Source organism: Suricata suricatta, chromosome 9, assembly GCF_006229205.1.
Source record: "Suricata suricatta isolate VVHF042 chromosome 9, meerkat_22Aug2017_6uvM2_HiC, whole genome shotgun sequence".
In the NCBI taxonomy this organism is placed as follows: Eukaryota; Metazoa; Chordata; class Mammalia; order Carnivora; family Herpestidae; genus Suricata; species Suricata suricatta.
In genome coordinates, this window is record NC_043708.1 from 74458453 (window position 1) to 74478758 (window position 20306).

The window sequence follows — 20306 nt, forward strand, 5'->3', positions numbered from 1 at the left end:
GGAGCAGTGTAGAAGGGATTCCCTTGTTTTCTGAGGCTTAGGAATTTTCCCCTAATGGTCAACGCTGCCTTCTTTTATCATAGCCATTGGATGAGGGGACAGACCAATACCTTCAGCTTCCCAAGTTCAAATTGAAACAGAGAAGTGCTTGTGGGCTGCAGGAAGACTGCTGGAAACACTTTGGTATTAGGCTCCACCTGAAAACCAAACCAGATCGAGGTTTGCTCAGAATGATAAAATCACAGATGACGAAGTCACTGGGAGTTTTCATCAACATCCTCATCTTAACCTTAGCTGAAACAGGACAGCTCCCTGGCGGGTCATTGTCTGCTCCTCAGAAATTCTGAGACCTGGTGCTACTGGTAGTGACAGTCACTGCTCTCCACCTTACTGCCTCCCACTCTCACTCTACTTGGGGCTGAACAATCTCACAGTCTTTCATTTTCTCTCACTGATAACTGCAGCTGCCAGGTTTCTCCAGTGCTCAGAAGGACGGTCACATGCAGGGGAGCTATTAATGCACCACCAAAGGCAATGCCTGCTCTTGTTTATGGAACGGTGTGATGTCCCGACTCTTGATAGAGCAGGGAGACACCTGGCATGCAGGTGGCACCATCATTCATCACTCCTGCCCTCAGGTCATCACTGAGGGTGGTGCAAGGACTTCAGTGTTATTTCTGAAGGCACAAAGGATGTTGGGGAGGCGAGCCCAAGGGCGTTTTTGTAGAGCAGAGCTTTTCAACCTCGGCACTGCTGACACTTTCAGCTGGGTGGGTAACTGTTTGTCTTAGGGGCTGTCCTGTGTGCTGCAGGATATATAGCATCCCTGGCCTCCATCCAGAGGGTGTCAGTACTACTCTCCACCCCCAGCACAGTCATGACATCCAAAAAGTCTCTGGCGATTGCCAGATGTCCCATGAGGGAAAAACACCCCCAGATGAGAACTGCTATTTCACAGGCAGATGCTTCCTCGAGAGAACATAAAGAGGCTACTTCAAGAGCCTGTCTCCTTTTCTTAGAACCTCTCCTTTTCTTAAATTCCTCTAGACTTTTCTTCTCCCCCTTCTCACTCTTCATGACTCTAGTGCTCACATTAAGTAGTATGGGATTCACTGTCTTTTAGCCGCCACTTAGATGTAGTGTGTGGATTTATTTATGATAGCAAGGGCTCCACTTCTCACCTGCCCACATTGATGAGGGACAGAGAGAGGGAGAAAGAGAATCCCAAGCAGGCTCCACACTCAGCACGGACCAATTTCATGACCGTAAGATCATGACCTGAGCAGAAATCAAGAGTTGGATGGTCAGTCTACTGAGCCACCCAGACACCCTTGATGTAGAGCTATTGATCAGAATTGGAAGACCATGGAAGAAGAAAAGTGACTTTAGTTCTATCAACACACGTCCTTTGCCTTTAAGTAAATTCAGACATTAGGAAATTCTTGGAACTCTCTTGCAGTTAGGGAATGGTGAGTATCCTGGACACACCCTAAGGGGCCCCTCAGGGAGCCACTGTCTTATACAATCCCCTCCCCAGAACCTATATCTTGTTTCTAAAAACTAGAATATGGCAAAGGGGTGTAGAGATTGTGACTCCCTTGATTTGGTTACATGATTTAAGACTGTATTTCAGTAGACTGGAGAAAGTTCTCCACCTGGCATTGGAGAAGGACACTGCTATGGTGTAACAGAGCCTGTGAAAGGCTATGTGATAGGAGATTTCATGGGCCTGAGAGTGCCCCTGGCTGCAGCCATTAAGAAACGGAGCCTCAAACCTACAAATGCAACCGATTAAATTCTGCCAACAAGCATGTGAGCTCCAGAAGAGAATGCAGCCTTGTGAGACTGAGTGGAAGGCCCAGCTGAGCTGTGTCCGGCTCTGGACCCAGAGAAACTGCGACACCATTAAGCGTATGCTGGTTTTAAGTCACTACGGGGGTGGTACTTTGTTGTGCAGTAATAGGAAATTAATACAGAGGTTTCTTTTCATCAGAGTATTTGGTTGCAGGCTTCCTTTTCATAATCAATTTCCTTAATGCATTTAGACAAAGATTTATAAAAACACATTTTTGTGGCTGTAACTGACAAGATTACGTGGTCTAAGTGCTATCACTTGCTCATAATGAAACAAGTCAGGTTGGTTAAGTCACACTTGTGCCCAGCACACATCCCAAATATATGTACTTGGGTTTATGTACTCAGGTATCGATTGGCAGTATGAAGGGACGGGAACCTGTAAAATCCAAACATGGGGATGGAGCTTCTAGAACTAACTACCTGGTGAGTCTGAAATATGCTTTGTAAAGGGCATTTAATAAATACACACACACACACACACACACACAGATATAGGTGTGTATATATATATGTGTGTGTATATATATGTATGTATATGTATATTTAATGAATATAGCTGCCTTGTGCCAGACTCTGAGTTTGAAGCAGCGAGAGACATACAAATAGGAAAGCTTGATTTGCTGTATCCCTGGGCTGGGCCCCAGATTTCTCAGATATCGGATAGGTGCCATCTAGAACTACTTGTGACTCTCAAGTCACTGTAACCTTCAGTGAGCAGAGCTCTGGTGGCTGAGAAACTTCACATGGGCTAGCAAGAAACCCATGAACATGAGCTCACAGGGACAGATAAATGCATTAAGTCAAAGGTTTTCTATGCCGAACGAAGTCACACCAGAACTGGGACCTACAGGCTGAAGAGTCTGGTATGTTTTCAGGTTCCTCAAGACTGGTTCGTGCAAACTCCATCAACCACCCAGGTAAATGCCAGGGCCTTCCTCAAACTCCCCTGCAAAGAGGAGGTGCTCTGAAAGCATTTAGGGTGTCTTGGGGCAGGTTTACTCTGACCATGATGAACAGTGGAAATTGATCTTCTCCCACTCAAAACAGAAGCAAAGACAAGTGTGGGCTCAAGATGGGTGTATATGAGGTTAAAAATGGCAACTGGTGGTGTTGGAGCAGAATCTTAGATGGCCTTCTTGACCCCAGGGGTTACTCCTGTGATTGTGTATGTTACATGGTGAAAGGGATTCTGTAGATAGAAGTAAGGCTACTAACCAGTTGATCTTAAAACAGAGATCCTCCTTGCGGGCCTAATCACAGGAACCCTTAAAAGCAGGTGTTTTCTCTTATTGGGGTAAAAGGCAAAATGAGAAATCTGAAGAGAAGGCTAGGCCATGCTCTTGTCAGCTTTGAAGATGGAAGGGGCCACGTGAGAAGGAATGTTGGCACCTCTGGGATGGGAGGGGAGGGAAGGGAAGGAGAAGGGAAGGAAAATGGACCTCAAAACCTCAACCTATAGCCACACTGAATCCCGGTAATAACCCGAATGAGCATGGAGTGGATTCCTCCCACAGCCTCCCCATAGAGACAGCTCAGCCCAGCTCATGCCTTGACGTTGGCCTTGTGAGAACCTGAGCAGAGAACCCAAACTTACAGCACCAGGAAATAATAAATGCACATGGTTTCAAGCAGTTAATTCTATGGTAACTTGTTAAGAAGCAACTAAAAAACTACAATAGGGGCTTCCCAGCTGAGTTGGTCAGTTTGACCATAAATACTTAGCAAACACTGACAAGGCGCCAGGTCCTGTTTCATACACAGGGACAGCAACAGGCATGGGAGGTGGCCTCTGTCCTCCAGGAGCTGACATTCTGGATGGAGCTTCCATTCTTAATATTTTTAATCTTTATTTATTTTTGAGAGAACAGAGACAGAGTGCAAGTGGGGGGAGGAACAGAGAGAGAGGGAGACACAGAATCTGAAGCAGGTTCCAAGCTCTGAGCTGTCAGCACAGAGCCCGATGTGGGGCTTGAACTCTCGAACTGCAAGCTCATGCCATGAGCTGAAGTCAGTGGCTTAACTGACTGAGCAACCCAGTGCGGAGGCTCCATTCTAATGTTATGAGCAGCGAGCCCAGATTTGAGGCTACAAGAAGTGCCATGGACCTTTTTTTTCTTCTTTATTTAAGGTACCTTTTATCACTGGCTGATCTATTTTGTCCTTGCAATGACAGACATTGTACTTCTGATCATGTGTGAAGGTCAGGACATGGGAACTGGCCTGAATTGAAAGCGAACCCCTCTCGTAAATCTGAGTCTTTTAGCTGGCTCTGCTCTCAGAGCAGCATGGCTGGGGTGGCAATAACCGAGGAGTACCTCTCGAACATACATTTTATTTCTCATTTCTCCTGTGATTACATTAAGTATGGCAGAAAAAGATTTTTGAATTGCACAGCAGTATTTAACGGGGAGGTCTAAAAACAGGCTCTGAGAAAATCCTCCTCTCATTATTTTGGTTCCTGGTCCTTTCTGAATAGAAAGCCAGTATATAAATATTGCTGCCCGGCTCCTCTTAAGATAATTGAAAAATGAAAATGTCTACAGCTGCAGAATAACAATCATCTCACTGCCAGGAGCCCAGATGCATGGCTGGACACGTTGGTGTCTCACCTGGAATGAGAAAGGGGCTGGCCGGCTGTGAGCCACCTGAGGATTCCTGCGCTGAGCCCTGGTACTGTCCCATTCACCACAATGTGCCTCTGGGAGGGACGCCGGACTGGGGCCACTGAGCACAGAAACAGGATGCCTATGCATGGAGCGGAGGAGGGCATGTCAGGAGGTCAGTCGGTGCCAGCAGGCAGCTGCTGGGAGACAACGGACCAGCCCAACGTGACCCAGGAACTACTGGGAATGCCAGGCTACAACCAGCCACAGTGTCCCATTCTCTGTTGTGACATTTCCTGCTCCATTATGGGCTCTTCCCTGAGGCAGGCAAGTCAGTGCTGCTGCCAAGGCCATGGGATATTTATTTATTTAGGGACCGCGGAAGCCTGACTAGCCTTCAGAGTTATTAGATGCTTTAGAGCTCTCTGCAGTCAGGGAGGACCCTTCAGTCAAACTCATTTCAAAAGTTAATGAGAAAAAGCTAATGGATTCTGAAGGATGGCAGTAATATATATAAGCATTTTCTCAGGGGATTGGGGGGGTGGGGTGGGGAGTGGAATCATGAGAAAGTACCAGAAGAAGAATACGTTACTTTCTGCCTCAAAGCCTGGTTTTGCAAAGGCCTCTTGCTGGAACGGCAGGTCCTCTGGCTGCCACATCAGGCAGTAATGTCAGTGGTTCTACTTTTTCCCAGGAGGATGAGGAGGCACACAGACTGGCATACATTGCAAGAGACGCTGGAGGGGAAGCAGCTGCCCCCATCAAACCTAGAAAGGTCTTGATCCATCTGTTCTTGGTCACCAAAGAATTCAGATTTGGGGTGGCTACTCCATCTCTGTTAGATGCCATTTCTTCAGGCACAGCCAGACAAACGGCTGCCAAGAAGCTTTCCAGCCTCGAGGCTGTAACATGGGGCTGACCATAGAATCTGGGGTTTTGTCCATTTACACAGTAGTGGGGTGCTTTTTATGTGCTGTAGTTAGCTAAGCGTCCTTAAACACTGCATGTCTCTGTTCTTGTCAGAAGCCTTCAAAAGCTTCCCAATTCCTACCAATACCTCCCTATTTTTCCAAAGGATTTTCTCACCAATACCATAACAATTATATTTCTGACCAGTACCTTACCAGATATGCTTTGTAAAACTCCAGACTTCTAGAAAATTACTAGGTAATATGTATGTTTTTGGTTACATAATAGGAGAAATGCTTGGTTCGACAGGTTTCTTTCTGAAGTACTTTTTTCAAGTTGTTCTGCACAAATGTTCATTGCCAATGTCAGGAGGAGGATATAATATGTGCCATTTCCCAAGCTTACCTGGCCATCAAGGAAGAAGTCCTGCTTAAGAGACAGAGGGCATCTTATTAATGATGGATTAATCTACATGTGTGTGATTGAGGGTTTTCTCCAGTAGTTCTATCAGAGCTCACAGTCAGTGAAGCAGAGAAACACATCACTTACATGAATGCACTTTTAAAAGATCCTATAAGGAATTTGTAAGGTATGAGAAGAACCTTTTTGCAAAAGGAATGTACCCTGGCAAACGAGTCCATTTTTAGGAGTCTGCATTTTGAGCACAGAAGTGTCCTAAAGCAAGGAGTATCTCTGCTCCCCTTTCAGATTTTGCATCTTGTAGAGCGCAGGTAACATAAAAGTTGCACAAGAACTAGGAATAAATGAATAACCTTTTAGAGACCATCACCAAAGAAAATCCTTAGCTTCTAGAAAGAGGGCCAGGATATCTGATCAACCCATAAATAACAATACTTTCCCCATTTTTCCCTCTCTAGAAAAGGAAGTCACTTTTTTCTGGTTTCTTTCCGTAGGTGGCTTGTGAACCAAGTGGGCTCATCAACCTCGTCTGATGTGGCAGGAATGCTGTTGGAAGAGAATGAGGATCAGAGCCCCTTGCATGCAGGCCGGGGATGCTGTTGTCTTGGCCACAGAGCCACTCTTACCTGATAGCAGGTGCCGAGTTCTCTCCCATTGGCTGAGAAAGACAACATGCCCATCGCCAGATCCACGAGGCAGCCGATCTCCAGGTCCACGTTGCTCCGGCTTGATCTTTGGGAAGTGGCCACAATATCTCCGCCCCACACCATGTAGCAGTTGCTGCGCTTCACACTAAGAAGCCAGAGAGAGGAAAAGGCACAGTATCTGGTCTGGGGTGGTGTGCAATCAAGGCTCAGGAATGCAACGTCCCAGAAACCTTCCAATGAAGATTTCCAGTCAGCACCCAATCATTTTTTTTTCTTAAATAAAGTCATTTAGCTTCATCCTAATTTTCTCAGGCATGATCGCTGAATTTAAGGATGTGGAAATCTATCAGAATACTTTGGTCCAAAGAACACAGTGTTATTGGCTCAGTGTCAATTCACCCTTCTGAAACGGGTCATGGGGCTAGTAGTACTCCCAATTCAGAGATTGGACATAGGGACACAGGGAAGGTGACCACCACAGGCAGATTGATACAGGGATTTGGTATACAAGGCGTGACAAAAATCTGCAGTGTCCATGAAAAAGACTGTAACACACTTGAAAACTCAGGCCAGCATTCCTTAGAATGGCAGGCCCTGGAAGCCTTGCAAAGTAGGTCACAAGTGGTCTGATGCCCAACAACCTTCTTGACCTATACAACCTGGCCCTACCCCGGAGTTCTGCTCTCTGAAGTCTTCACCACCTACCAGCTTGGGTGCCTTCCTCAACTGGCTGTCTACTGACCCCCACAGTGTAATCTCCATCATAGCCGATTACATATAAAAGCCAATAGGAATAACTAAAAAACAAAAGGCACGGAGGCTCCAATGTCTGATTTCTGAACTGAAGGATTTCAAATCCTGGGTAGGCTTTGGAGAAGTTAGTGGCAGAGGCGATTCTCAGAGCCAGTCAATATGGCTGTGGACAAGAGGCAGATGATTTGGTCTCCTTCTAAGCCCAGCCCTGGTGCCCATCTGAGGACCTGGTTGTTTGAAGTACTTGTTGCTTTAGCGCAGCCCCTTTAAACACCCTAAGGCCAATCTGATTTGACCTCGGAAAGTTAAAGGTTTGATTAGACTTCTCCAAGGTTCTTTCCAGTTCTAGAAATATGTAATTTCCTCCTCTGAGACCAGAAATCCTCTTTGTAAAATTATGCTCACCTCTCTCCTAACACCTCTCTCCTTTGGGGTACCAGTGGGGCTGCTTTCTCAATGTGAATGCCCGTCAGGCAGAGCCCATGCAAAACGCCCCTTCCAACGAGTGACAGCCACTGTGAGATTTCCATCAAGGTTAAACTGCGGCCATACCATTACTGCTCTTCAGTGAGTAGAGTCCCAAGTACATTGATGCCTATTGCAGAGTTAAATTACTAACGTATTAAAGCTGTGGAAACATGAAGTGCCATGCTTCAGCCATATTTAAAATTTATTTTTAACATTTATTTATGATAGACAGGGTGCAAGTGGGGGAGGGGCAGAGAGAGAGAGAGGGAGACACAGAATCTGAAGCAGGCTCCAGGCTCTGAGCTGTCAGCACAGAGCCTGATTCGGGGCTCGAACTCACGAACCATGAGATCATGACCTGAGACACAGTCAGAGGCCCAACCAACTGAGCCACCCAGGTGCCCTGCTTTGGTCTTATTTTAAAGGAGGCAACTTGAAATGCCTCAAAACATCTGAAATTGATCCTGCATGTATTTCTTATTATGCAAGACAAAGAACTAACCATTACTGAGCCCTGACTATATAATGGATCTTGTTCTAGATGCTAGTGCGTCAGTTTTCGAAATAAATGTGGTCACTGAAGCTCAGATAAATAAAGTCATCTGTCTGGTGTGGCATTGCAGGCAAATTCGACTAATAAGCCCAATTGGGATGAACACATTGCCTTTTGTTCGTCTTGCTAACGAGCAAAGTCTTCTGACTTCAGTCAATTGTCTTCGTGTTCTTACCTTCCCACACCAACAAAATGCTGGATGTTGTTTGTAGTGTCTCTTCTGGGTCTTGTAACATGTAACAGACATTTAGTAATGGTAATAATAGTAATGTGCTTATTCGTTATTCAGTCCCTGGGTCAAGGCATTGCTTTAGGCATTGTCCCATGTATTTTCTCATATCACTCCATGAAACTATTATTCTCATTTTATAGATGATGAAATTGAGGCCCCAGAAGGGTAAATGGTCCAAACTCACACCTCTAGGAAGTCCTGGACCTCAGTTTAAAACCCAGGCAATTTGCTTCCAGAGTCTGTGCTCTTAGCCACCTACCCACAATAGTCCTGCATGACACAGCAGTTACAAGTGACCTCTTTGGTCACTAGATGACCTGTTGCATCTAAAGAACACCAGCTGCAAAATGTTCCTGACTTGGTAGGGGTCAAGGTCAGCTTGCAAAACAACTTACTACATCTCTAAACAGGTCTGTTTGGGAAAGACTCTATTAAGTCTCACCTGGGTGGACACAAGGGATGGTGTCCTGGGTCACCTCTGGGGCACTGCTGGCTAGAGATTCTTTCTCTCGTAGCCATCAATGCTCAGTCAACACTCCCCCTCAGAGGACCAGTGGGAAGGCCTGAGTGTACCTAAAACCTGCTTTCCCAAAAGATCTCTACGTTATTGTTCGTGAACTTGCTCTATCTCTTTTATGCTCTTATGCTTTCAGACACTTCACATCCTTAGGATGAGGAGTTCCAAGTCTATCAGTTGCTATGTGATGTGGTGAATCTTTTTATTTCTTCTGAACTGATTTTCAAGCACCCAGGGTTTTTTTTTTCTGTCTCCTTCTGATGTTGCCAAAATCAGGGCTTGCCCAGAATTCACGGAGAAGTGTCTGAGAGGGAGCACAGACTCCCAGTTGTCCATTTGTATCTCCTACCCCTCGGTCATTTTTAAAAAATGTTTACTTATTTATTTTGAGGAAATGAGAGAAAGCGAGCAGGTAAGCACGTGCGAGTAGGGGAGGGGCAGAGAGAGGAAGAGAAAGAGAATCCCAAGCAGGCTCTGCACTGCCAGCACAGATCCTGACACAGGGCTTGAACTCAGAATCCGTTAGATCATGGCCTGAGCCAAAATCAAGAGCTGGATGCTTAATTGACTGAGCCATTGACACGTCCCTGTAGGTCATGTTTTATACACGTGATGGAATTACCATTTTTACTAATACACTTCTGTCATAGTACTCCTTGTTTAGTGAAAGATTTAAGCCTGTGCTTCACTTTTCCTTTTTCATAGACACTGAGATGTTTCTTTCTTTTGGGGTGCTGGGTGGGAGAGAAAAGATGACAGCCATGAGAAGAGAGTGAGGCATCTGATGGCTGACCCTGTCCCTTCGGGAGCCCCCTTACCTTTCGTGGACCCGGCCTCTTTCATCCCCTAGAGTAACAGTCACCGTGCAGTTTTTACTCAGGTCAAACTTCTCACTGTACAAGTGATAGTCCGGAGTCACCCATCCGACCCAGACGCAGGAGGGGTCCTGTCCAGCGAAGATGCGGATTGCGTAGTAGCACTGCTGGGGAGAGACCACAGAGGGGAGTGAGTGGCCCCCTGGTGGGGCGCCAGATGTGACAAAACAAACACAGGAGCCCACGTGTCCCTCTTTCCTTAAAAAGCACACACCATTCTAGAGCTGGACTGCGTTGCCCAGACTTAGGACAGGCTGACTAGAGAATCTGTCTCCTTTATTTTTCCCTTTTTTGGTGTGATTGAGCATGGAGACAATCAAGCATTGCATCTACCACCTTTTGCCCAGAAGTTTCTGCTGCTAAAATCAGGGGCAGCCGTTCAGAATGACTAGCACAGAGCCATCTCCCTCTCCTGGGCCCTGCCCTTGCCCTCAGAGAGAGAACCGTGGACAACTTCTGCAACCTTTCCCACTTCCACAGGGATGTCCAAATTATTGTTTGTGGTTGTTTTAACTGTCTTAAAAAAGATACTGCAAAAGGAGGTCACACGGTGGCCCAAGGCACTCTGTGTGGCCATCAGGCTCCACGACAGGCGGTACTGAGAATTACCACAGTTACTTGCTGGCATCATTAAGATCTGTAAGACCATGCTACAAAAGTAGCTAAAGCAAGAAGGAAGTGCTTCATTATTTTCTTTATGAAATTGAACACATTTATTCTTAATTAAGTTACTTTTATTTGGAGTCTGTCACATTTTTTAAAATTAGGAGATAAAAGGGTCAACAGGTCAAACTGGGGCTTGAAACTTGCCACCAACAGCCGTTAACTGGTGAGTTTAGGCAAGTCATTTGTCCCCTGTATGTTTCAGAGTGCATAGTATGGTCCATCTCGTGGGGCTGCCGTGGGAGTTAAGTGGGAAGGTGATGCAGTGCATGTAACGCGGAGCCCTGCATGAACGGTGTGTGTGACGTGCTGCAGCAACGTCTTGTTCCTGATCATAGTCAACCTACGACCTTGGGGCTGCAGGATAACTTTATAGACGGGATGACATGGGAGCACCTGGGTGGCTCAGTCAGCTAAGCGTCTGACTTCGGCTCAGGTCACGATCTCAATGTCTGAGTTTTAGCCCCACATGGGACTCTGTGCTGATAGCTCAGAGCCTGGAGCCTGCTTTAGATTCTGTGTCTCCTTCTCTCTCTCTGCCCCTCCCCTGCTCACACTTTCTCTCTCTCAAAAATAAACATCAAAAAATGTTTTAGAAGGGGTGATGTGCATCTCTTGTAAAGAAATGTTTTTTCTCAGGTGAAGAAGAATGGGAGGAATAGAGAAATGAGCAAGCGTTGCTTTCTGACTACTGTGGAGCTCTACAGAAAACGGACCATCATTGGTTTCCATCATCTGGACTGTTCCCTGCTCCTGCTTTTCCCTGGATTGCTTTCAACAGTATTGTTGGCACTGCTCAGAGACAGGGGAGAGTTGATTCACAGAAGTTTACATACAAGAGAAAACAAAAGGATTAAATTAAAGAGAGCTCTCCCCATCCATGTTCATTTCAATCAGAAAGGCAGTACTGGTCCCTCGGGGCAAATGGGGAATACAATGACGACCAATTAGGAGCTCCAGGTGGAGCTTCTCTTTGTCCTAAATAACTGTCTTTCTCTCCCCCATTTGAGAAATGTTGGAGATGTGTTCTGGAAGCATCAAGATAGATACTGAAAGACATGGTAATTGGCAATTAAAGAGGATCTCTAGACAGATCTTTGCTGTAAGGGGCATATTCCTAAGCACAACAAAGAATCAAATCAGGAAAACTGTAATTGAGCCCATTTACTTACTGTTGTTGTATGAGAGAGTATTTCTTGCATCTGTTTCCTGGGGGAGGGGGGGGCGGAAGATAATCCACGTTTTAGTTATTCAGCTGTACAGAGAAAGCCACACTTCGGACAGGCAATTAATCTACCTTTAATGATGAAGGCAAGGTTAGAAAACTATTTTCTATACCCAAGTGATCGCAACTGGTCTTGGGACTTGTGCATTTGTAATCTGCTACCACAAGTCAGGACTGTGACAAGTTACTCTTGTCTCTCAGCCCAGGGGGGGTTAAGTGAGAGCTAGGGAACTAAGGGGTGGTTGAAGAGGCTGAAGTAACATAGGCAGGGATACCTCTGAAAACCTTGTCCTGTTCTTTCAAGGTACTTGTTTAAAGCTGGATATATAGGGAAGCCCTAGAGGAAACCCAGATAAGACAGCTCCAGACAGGCAGACATACACCAACAATTAGACATTAAAGGAAAGAAATACAGCCAAGGAACATATATAATCCTTATTAGGGAGGAAGAAGTCATAGTCATGGCTTCTGGGCTGGACACTGGCCAGAGTTACAGAAAGAAGTTAGTAATTGCCTTGAGAAGCTTTTAATTTCACACAAAGGCAACAACAATCACACCCCCTTAGGCACTTCTATTCCTTTTACTCCCAAAGCAGGATTTATAGGCTGCAAGGAGGCTAAGGACCCAGAGAGTTCAGCAAGAGTGGAAACTTTTCCACTAGCTGTGACCCTGCTTAGCTTGACTGGTCCCATAAGCATGCACTGAACAAACACACATGTGCATGCATATGCACATGGGTGTACATGAACATTCTTGTTACTTTACCTGACTGAAAAGAGAGAGGACTCTACTCACGAGTTCCAGTTGTGCTCAGGTGAGATGGTGGGGGGTGGGCTTGCCTGAGTGGCTCAGTTGGTTAAGTGGCCAACTCTTGATTTCAGCTCAGGTTATGATCCATGGCTGTGAGATGGAGCCCCACATTGGGCTCCACACTGACCGTAGAGCCTGCTTGGAATTCCCTCTCCCTCTCTCTCTGACCACCCCTGCTCTCTCAGCTTTATCTTGCAAAACTAAGTAAACATTAAAAAAAAAAAAAAGGGGGGGGGCGCCTGGGTGGCTCAGTTGGTTAAGTGTCTGACTTTAGCTCTGATCACGATCTCATGGTTCATGAGTTTGAGCCCTGCATTGGGCTCTGTGCTGAGAGCCTATGGCCTGCTTCAGGTTCTGTGCCTGTATCCATTTCTGCCCCTCCCCTGCTCGTGCTCTATCTCCTTCACAAATAAACATTAAAAAAAAGAAACAGAGAAATGGAAAGCCCACTTTACAGCATACACAATGAGCACTACTGAGAGCGGGAGGCCTCACCCTCACCTTTTCTGGAAAGCCTCACTGTCCAGACAGGGGCTGTGGCTGAAGGAGGAGTGGCACTCAACGGGCATGCTCAGGCGGCAGTAGATCATGCTGGCATTGCTATTCTGTGTGCCGAACGTCTTGTGGGTCACCTTGAGGCATGGAGGGCTGTCCATAGTGCCATCGATCCTCACAACCTGGAAACACCATGGGTCCTTACCTGACACACCTGAAGGCCTGACTTTGACCTTGTGGCTCCTTCCTTCATTGATCTTTCCTATGCCATGGCTTTCTGTGAACTATAAAAGTTGCCACCAGTGATAACCAAACCCTTATTCTCACTGTTCCTTGGGTCCTGCTCCATAGAGAATAATAGCTCTGCCTCTGGCTAGAGAAATTAGAGATTTAAAAACATGCTCATTTGGTTTTCTGCAAGATCAAGGGTGGCAAACAGAGGTGGTGGCATCTGGATGACAATGCATGGCATCTGCTGAGGATGGCCTTTCAGGTCAGGGGGACTCACAGCCCGGTGGAAGCAAGCCACTGCATCTAGGCCTCAATGGAGCTGATCTATCTGACTTTCCAACAGCCCCCCCCCCCATCTCTTCACCCCCCCAGAAACCACGGTGGGCGCAGGCAAGCAGATGTAGGACCACCAAGTTCATCAGGCTCCCTACAACCTCTGACTCTCCTCAGCTCCCTCCTATAAATGAGGGCATCATAATCAGCTACCACATGTTGGTTTAAAATGCTGGAAGTAGTTCTGTGGAAACTATACAGGGCCTAAAAGACATTACATATGAGCAAGAATTCTGTCTAGCACCTATCATCTTGAGTAGAGGCACCAAACTGTTTCCGGAAGACAACATTTAAGGTCTTTGGATACTATATCGGTACCGGCACAGTGATACAGAAACATCTGGAGGATACACAGTAGCCCGAAGGCTTGGGGACTGATCTGCAAGGATGTATGTGCAAGGTGGCACCATTTGTGAGGTGCCGCTGAGCAGCCCCTGTGAAGGTACCCGCGATTACAGCTCTGCGGGCCAGCGAGGAGGTGACTGGGGGAGTGCCAGGGCAGGGACTTGGGTAAACAGCTGCCCGTTGACAGGAGCATTAGCAGGAGCTTAGTGCCTTGGCCCACCTGCCCTGCCAGAACACCCATGATGTGTAACATTACCTCTATATGCGGATGATCCTTGGGCACGTTGACAAATGTCGGCAGGCGCTTGCTGAACCACATGGCAACATCTCGGTTCATATTGACAGCAAACGGCTCGAAGCCCTCTTGGAGGCCACACATGGTATAAAACTTGAAGGTACTGGCATCCATCCCAAGATTCATGCGGCCAATCTGAGATAGTCCCAGAGAGCAGATGGGCACAAAGCCTGCAGAATGGTGCAGGAGAGCCTGCTTCAGCCCACGGCACCAGCCCGGAAGCCATGAGGAAGTCAGACCCTGGCTTCCTTAACAGCTCGGAGTCTCAGTAGGAAACACGGGACACCGTCCTTTATCTTTCTTCCTGGCACACAGACTCAACAACAGGAGGTCACATGGAGTCTGTGGCTGCTGCTGGTGTATAGGGAAGAGAACTAAGTTTGGTTCAGACTGGTTTGGCGGGGAGGGAACCATCAAACAGCCTAGATTATTCTTAAGGTGTAAATAAGTATCAGCTGGAAAAGTAAAACCAATAAGATTGAGAAGTAAAATTCTTTATCTATGCCTTACTTGAAAGTGAGATTAGGCCCTGGGAAATTTTAAACACTGCCCTAAACAAAACAACATGAGAAGCCTCAAGAAGGACTTGGTGCAGGGGCACCTGGGTGGCTCAGCTGGTTGAGCATCCGACTTCAGCTCAGGTCATGATCTCATAGTTCATGGGTTTGAGGCCTGCATTGGGCTCTGGTTAGAGCTGGAGCCAGCTTCAGAGTCTGTGTCTCCTTCTCTCTCTGCCCCTCACTGCTCACGCTGTCTCTCTGTCTCTCAAAAAAAAAAAAAATACAATAAAAAATTTTTTTTTATAAAAGGACTTGGCAGCACTTTCAACAATAGCCAAATCATGGAAAGAGCCTAAATGTCCATCAACCAATGAATGGATAAAGAAGATGTGGTATATATATATACAATAAAGCACTACATGGCAATGAGAAAGAATGAAATCTGGCCATTTGTGGATGGATTTTGAGGGTGTCATGCTAAGCGAAATAAGTCAGGCAGTGAAGGACAGACACCATATGTCTTCACTCACAGGTCTAACAGAAGAAACCTAACAGGGGACCATGGGAAGAGGATGCAGGGGGAAGAAAGTTAGGGAGAGGGAGGGAGGCAAATCATGAGAGACTCTTGAATCCTGAAAACAAACTGAGGGCTGAAGAGGGAGGAGGAAAGGGTGGGTGATGGGCATGGAGGAGGGCACTTGTGGGGAAGAGCACTGGGTGTTATATGGAAACCAACTTGGCAATTAACTATTAATAATAATAATAAAAAGGACTTGGTACAAATAGCCTAACATCTCAGTGTCTTCCAGTGAAATGAAGGGTCTAACGGTTCTTCCTCTTTGGAGTCTAAGAAGTTTTACATGGTAATAAGGACTCTATTGGTTTACAAAATCCTGTTTACAAACTGCCATGCCCCCAGCCTTCTGCTGTGGCCCCCACCAGAGCTGGAGGTGAGATTTCCAGCAGGAGCTGTGGGAAGTTCCTCCCTCCCCTCCTACGGCTACAGTCTCTTTCCAAGCTCACTCCTGCATCCCATCATATTAAAAAATTGCCATGCAGAATATTCCAAAGCAGAAGTTCAAACTGTTTGCTGTTCTTGTTTGTGGGCTATTTATAAATCATAATTGTGGACCAACAAATCAGCAGGGCTGGGAAAGCACTAATTATCCCAAGAGCACTCAGCAAGGGAGGAAGGGCTCTGAGGCCAATGGCTAAGGCAGCGGCTGGAGCCCCTGCAAAGAAAACTGATGTCGCTCCTAAGACAGGAGTGTTTATTTAAGGGGCAATTTAAAGGCCAACTTTGGGAGAATTTACATTCCCCAATAAGAGGTTTTATCCATAGAAACCAAGGAAAAATCCACTCCTAGAGTCCGTGCTTAGGACCATGACCTAAGCCACAAAGTCTCTATGTTGGATGAGTCACACCCCTGAAAAGTGAATCCCGCATGAGCTAAGAAGTTGTGAACTCATTTGGAACACTACTTGATACCGTTTAATATCATTTCAAATAAAAGAGCTTTAACACAATGCTAGCAGAGTGATGCTTGTACAGAGAGCCTCTGCTCCGGGACACGGAGGACTGGGAATGGACTGGTGGCCCGGCCCCCAGGAAGGTAGATGGACAGGTCAGAGAAGCACCCACTCCTGCAACCTCTAGAACAGGTTCTGCGCTTCTGGTATTGTTGTGCCAGGGAGCATGACAGGAAAGCATCTCCCTTCTGCAGATGGGGATGTTGATAAATAAGGGACCCTTGGAAACCTGATTCCAGTGTGGAATGAGCATTGCTTGTTAGCAACATTTCTTGGGGCCCCCTTGGGACCAAGGGCTCCGGTTTGCACTATGAGAGGATGTAAAGGAAGGAAACTATCCTGATCCCAAGGAGCATATACAAACAGGACAGAAGTGGATGAGAGAGCGGTGAGTGTTCTGCTGTAAAACACCGCTACTCCCAAGACTGCATTTTGGTTTGTGCTAAAGCAGGAACACAACGCCGAAAAACACCACTACAATGGTCTTGGCACCAGGATTATGAAGCAGCCCAGCCCTGAGGTGAGCAGTGAAAGCACATCTCAAGAAAATCTGTCTTCTGTTTTCTCTGTTGACTTGAGCGGTGGAACGTATGAGCAGTAGGCACACATGCCTGAGTGGTAAGAAGTGAAGCTGCGGACTTCGGAATAACTCAAGTTACATGAATAACTTCCAAGTCGCAGCCCCACTGGCAATGGGAGATACACGCAGAAGAAAAACAGGTAATGTTTGCATGATGCCTTTTTTTTTTTTCCCTATGGGACTTGGGCCCCTCCCCATTCCTAAGCTACCAGCAAAGCAGACAGCACTTTACTAAGGACAGAACTGAAGACTTGAGGAGCTAATAGACATGACCAAGGTCATGAGAAGGGCAAGTGACAGAATAGGACAAGATCCCACACACTCTGACTCATAGGTCAGCTGCCAGTCAGTGTGTAAGAGAAGGGGGGGAATGTTCCAGGGGATGAGCACCCCAGATTTAAATAGCAGCCATGTCCCAGGGCAGAGTCCCATCCCTCCAGGACCGTAGCCCTCTACACGGAGGACAGCTGAACAGAGCGTGAGAGAAGGCATGGCCACAGTGATCACGGATGTGACAGCAGTGGGGGAAAGACTGTCAGCCACCTCCTAGGACCAAGTCTGTAAAACAGCGGACAAGAAGCTCAATCCAGGGTTTGGGTCAGAAAAGAGAAAACTGAGAAAGAACCAAGAGCAAAGATAAATCCTCCTAAGGTGCTAGCACTTTCTCCCAGGGAAGAACACTTGGTAACTGGATCCATTGAATCAGCTCCCTCCACCTGGCTGAGAGGCTCCAGCTAATGCTCTTGCATTTCTAAAAGTTCTTTTCTTGAGACATTCAAATGTCATGTAACTTTCTAATTCTGTCCAATAGGTAAGGGGCGGGGGATGATGATAAACCACAACAGCTAATGTTTATTAAGTATTTTCTAGATGTCGGGCACTGGGTCTAGTGCTCTGCTGATTTGCCTCGTTGTTATGCCCATTTCGCAGAACAGGAAACTGAGGCTTAGCAAACTGGATAACCTGCTCGAGATCTGTCAGCTGGTAAGCATGCGGGGCCAGCAGGGGGAAAAAGCTTCCAGAGAAGCAGTCCAGAGGAAGCAATGGGGGCTGAGGCCCGGGTGCCTGGCTTTCTAATTCTTATCTACAGTGACTTGCTTTGTGACTTTTTTTTTTTTTAACTTTTCCTAAGTGTTAAGTAGTTGAGCAGTTTGCCCCCAAATAAAGCAGCAGGAGACCCACAACCACCAAGACTGTAGGCTCCTTCCATGAAAAGGGCTACCTCTCAAACAGCCACCTGGCTTTCTGGAGTAAATTTGGATAAAAAGTTCCGTTTGGTAAGGACAATGGTGTTCAAGAAAGCAATGACTCCACATAAACAAGTTGCATGCAACTCAGTTAACCCCTAGCTTCAACTGAGTTGGGGAAGTAAGTGGACAGAAAAAATAGGGGAAAAGAAATTCCCCTCTGCATATGCAGTGTCATAGATGCAATGTGCTAATGTTTCTGAAAATGTCTGAGGAAAAAACTTGCACATGGCCTTATCTTGAACCAAGATATGCACCAAGTTCTTGTTCCAGGAGAAGAATGGCCAGAACACAGACATTTAAACCTTGCTGAGGCCTTCAGCTTCCAATAAATTTAGAGTCACAAGGCCTCCTGACTACTTCTGTGATTAAAAAAGAGGGATAGCCAGGGGGCCAACTTTTAATTATTCAGGCACTTGCAAAGAAACTGATTCCCTAGAAAATCTAAACCATGGCCCCACTGTTAATCCATTTCAAGCTGTGCGAAGACCCGAGAGCAGCTCACCGCCAGTAAAGGAAGAACGAAATCTTGCAAAGAGCCGGTGCGATGAATGCCCAGGCCATTCCCGGGGTGTTTCTGAAACTCTGACTGCAGTGACGTGTGTGTTACCCATTCATTTTCATTTCTTGCTGAGCCTCCCGAAGATGGAGTTCAGCGACAGCCTGGAGGTGGTCACGAGCCTTGTAACAAGCACAGGAGACGAGAGGCCACGTTCCCCTGCTCCAACCATGTTCAGAACCGTAGCACCCATTGGGAGAGAGAAGGTCAGGGTCCCCTTGGCACCAAGTTGGCGTGCCTGCAGGTGGTAGTGGCACCCCCTGCAGGTGAGTTTCATCAGCCACCTACAAAGAGCCTCCAGCAGAGCTGGGGAACCTGCTGAATCCTGATGGGCCAACGGTAGGAAGAGCCCAGGAGGCTGTCCCTGCAGACACTCTAACAGAGCCATTTGTCCCTCAGCGGAGTGCCTGGCAGAGAGGCAGCAGAGGACACTGGCAGTCAAGCCCTTTTCAGATGTCACATTCTCAGGTCTAAAAGGATGTTTGGAATCTTATCTTCTTTTACTCTAAGTGAAATAAAAGAGAAGACTAATAGCAAAGGTTTCGCCAGGGAAGCTTCTGAACTTTCAGACGCTATTAAGCGACAATACTGCAAGCTGTGATGGTCCAAGCCAGGGATCAGAGTAGCGAACAATGCTTAGGACCATTCTAATGAGGCAGATAAGAGTGTATCAAGTCTTAGGATGCAGAAGAGGATGGAAATAACAATTTATAAATAACCTAGAGGAAAACAGCCATGAATTGGAATGCTTGTCCCCACTTCTTCCCCCAAAGGACTGGAAACTTCCCACCAGCACAACTCCCACTTCGGGAATGGCCTGAATCAAGGCTGGGAGGCTGGTGACCAGAACAGAAGCACACAGGGGATTTTGCTTTATTGGGAGGCTACCATGTGCAAAATGCTTCACTTTCAACAGATTCTTTTCCTACCAGCTCAAGGCAAGAGTTGCTGCCTCTTTCCCCCCTTACGCAGAGAGCAGAGATGCTATAAGGCTACTCCAGGCCTCTGGGCTATTATTATCAAAGAAGGGCATGCTGACTTCCTTTCAACTGTCCTTCTTTAGACGCCTGAGCCATCACAGAACTGAAAGAGCCTTCCAATTACCTTGTCTCTGTGTTATTAAAGTGCCATACAATATTATAGCATAATATGTTAACACAATACAGTACAATTCTATTATAAAACAGCTCGCTAATAATAGACTTTGTTATTTTGAAGGTCAGATCATGTCCCAGTACACAAAGGGTCCAGGAGGCATTTCTTTCAATGCAACATAGACGATCTCGAAAAGCCAAGTTACCCTAAAACATTCCCCTTCTTTACAGTACTCCTCCGCTCAAAGCCTACAACAGCTCCCATGCCCCAGAAAGTGAAGTTGAAGGGTGATGGCACACATTTCTTGAACATAAAGACTGAGTCATGGTATTTGAGACTGTCCTCTGTACCTCCTCTATCTTTCCAGTTTTCTTTTGTAAATTCCATACGCAAATCTTACAGACTCTTCCACGCTTTCCTGCAGTTTCCTGATTCCACACTATTACTCACACTACTCATATACTATTATTATTATTGCAGTTTTATTCCCAGAGGGGAATATCCTAGCTTTTTTGAGGTGGCCATCTCTCAGATTCTTTATTTAACATCCAGCTTTAATACCG

The 20306-nt window shown here is 46.4% G+C and overlaps 1 protein-coding gene across 1 annotated transcript in view; it reads right to left on the reverse strand.

Moving 5' to 3' along the window:
- Positions 1–20306, reverse strand: part of RYR3 (ryanodine receptor 3) — a 349369-nt gene that overhangs the window by 177605 nt on the left and 151458 nt on the right. Inside the window, exons 28-33 of the mRNA XM_029952228.1 lie at positions 14194–14402; positions 13035–13210; positions 11670–11706; positions 9778–9941; positions 6416–6581; positions 111–197 (exon numbers count right to left, since the gene is read on the reverse strand). Coding sequence (XP_029808088.1) covers positions 111–197; positions 6416–6581; positions 9778–9941; positions 11670–11706; positions 13035–13210; positions 14194–14402 — 839 coding nt within the window. The remainder of the gene's footprint in view (positions 1–110; positions 198–6415; positions 6582–9777; positions 9942–11669; positions 11707–13034; positions 13211–14193; positions 14403–20306) is intronic.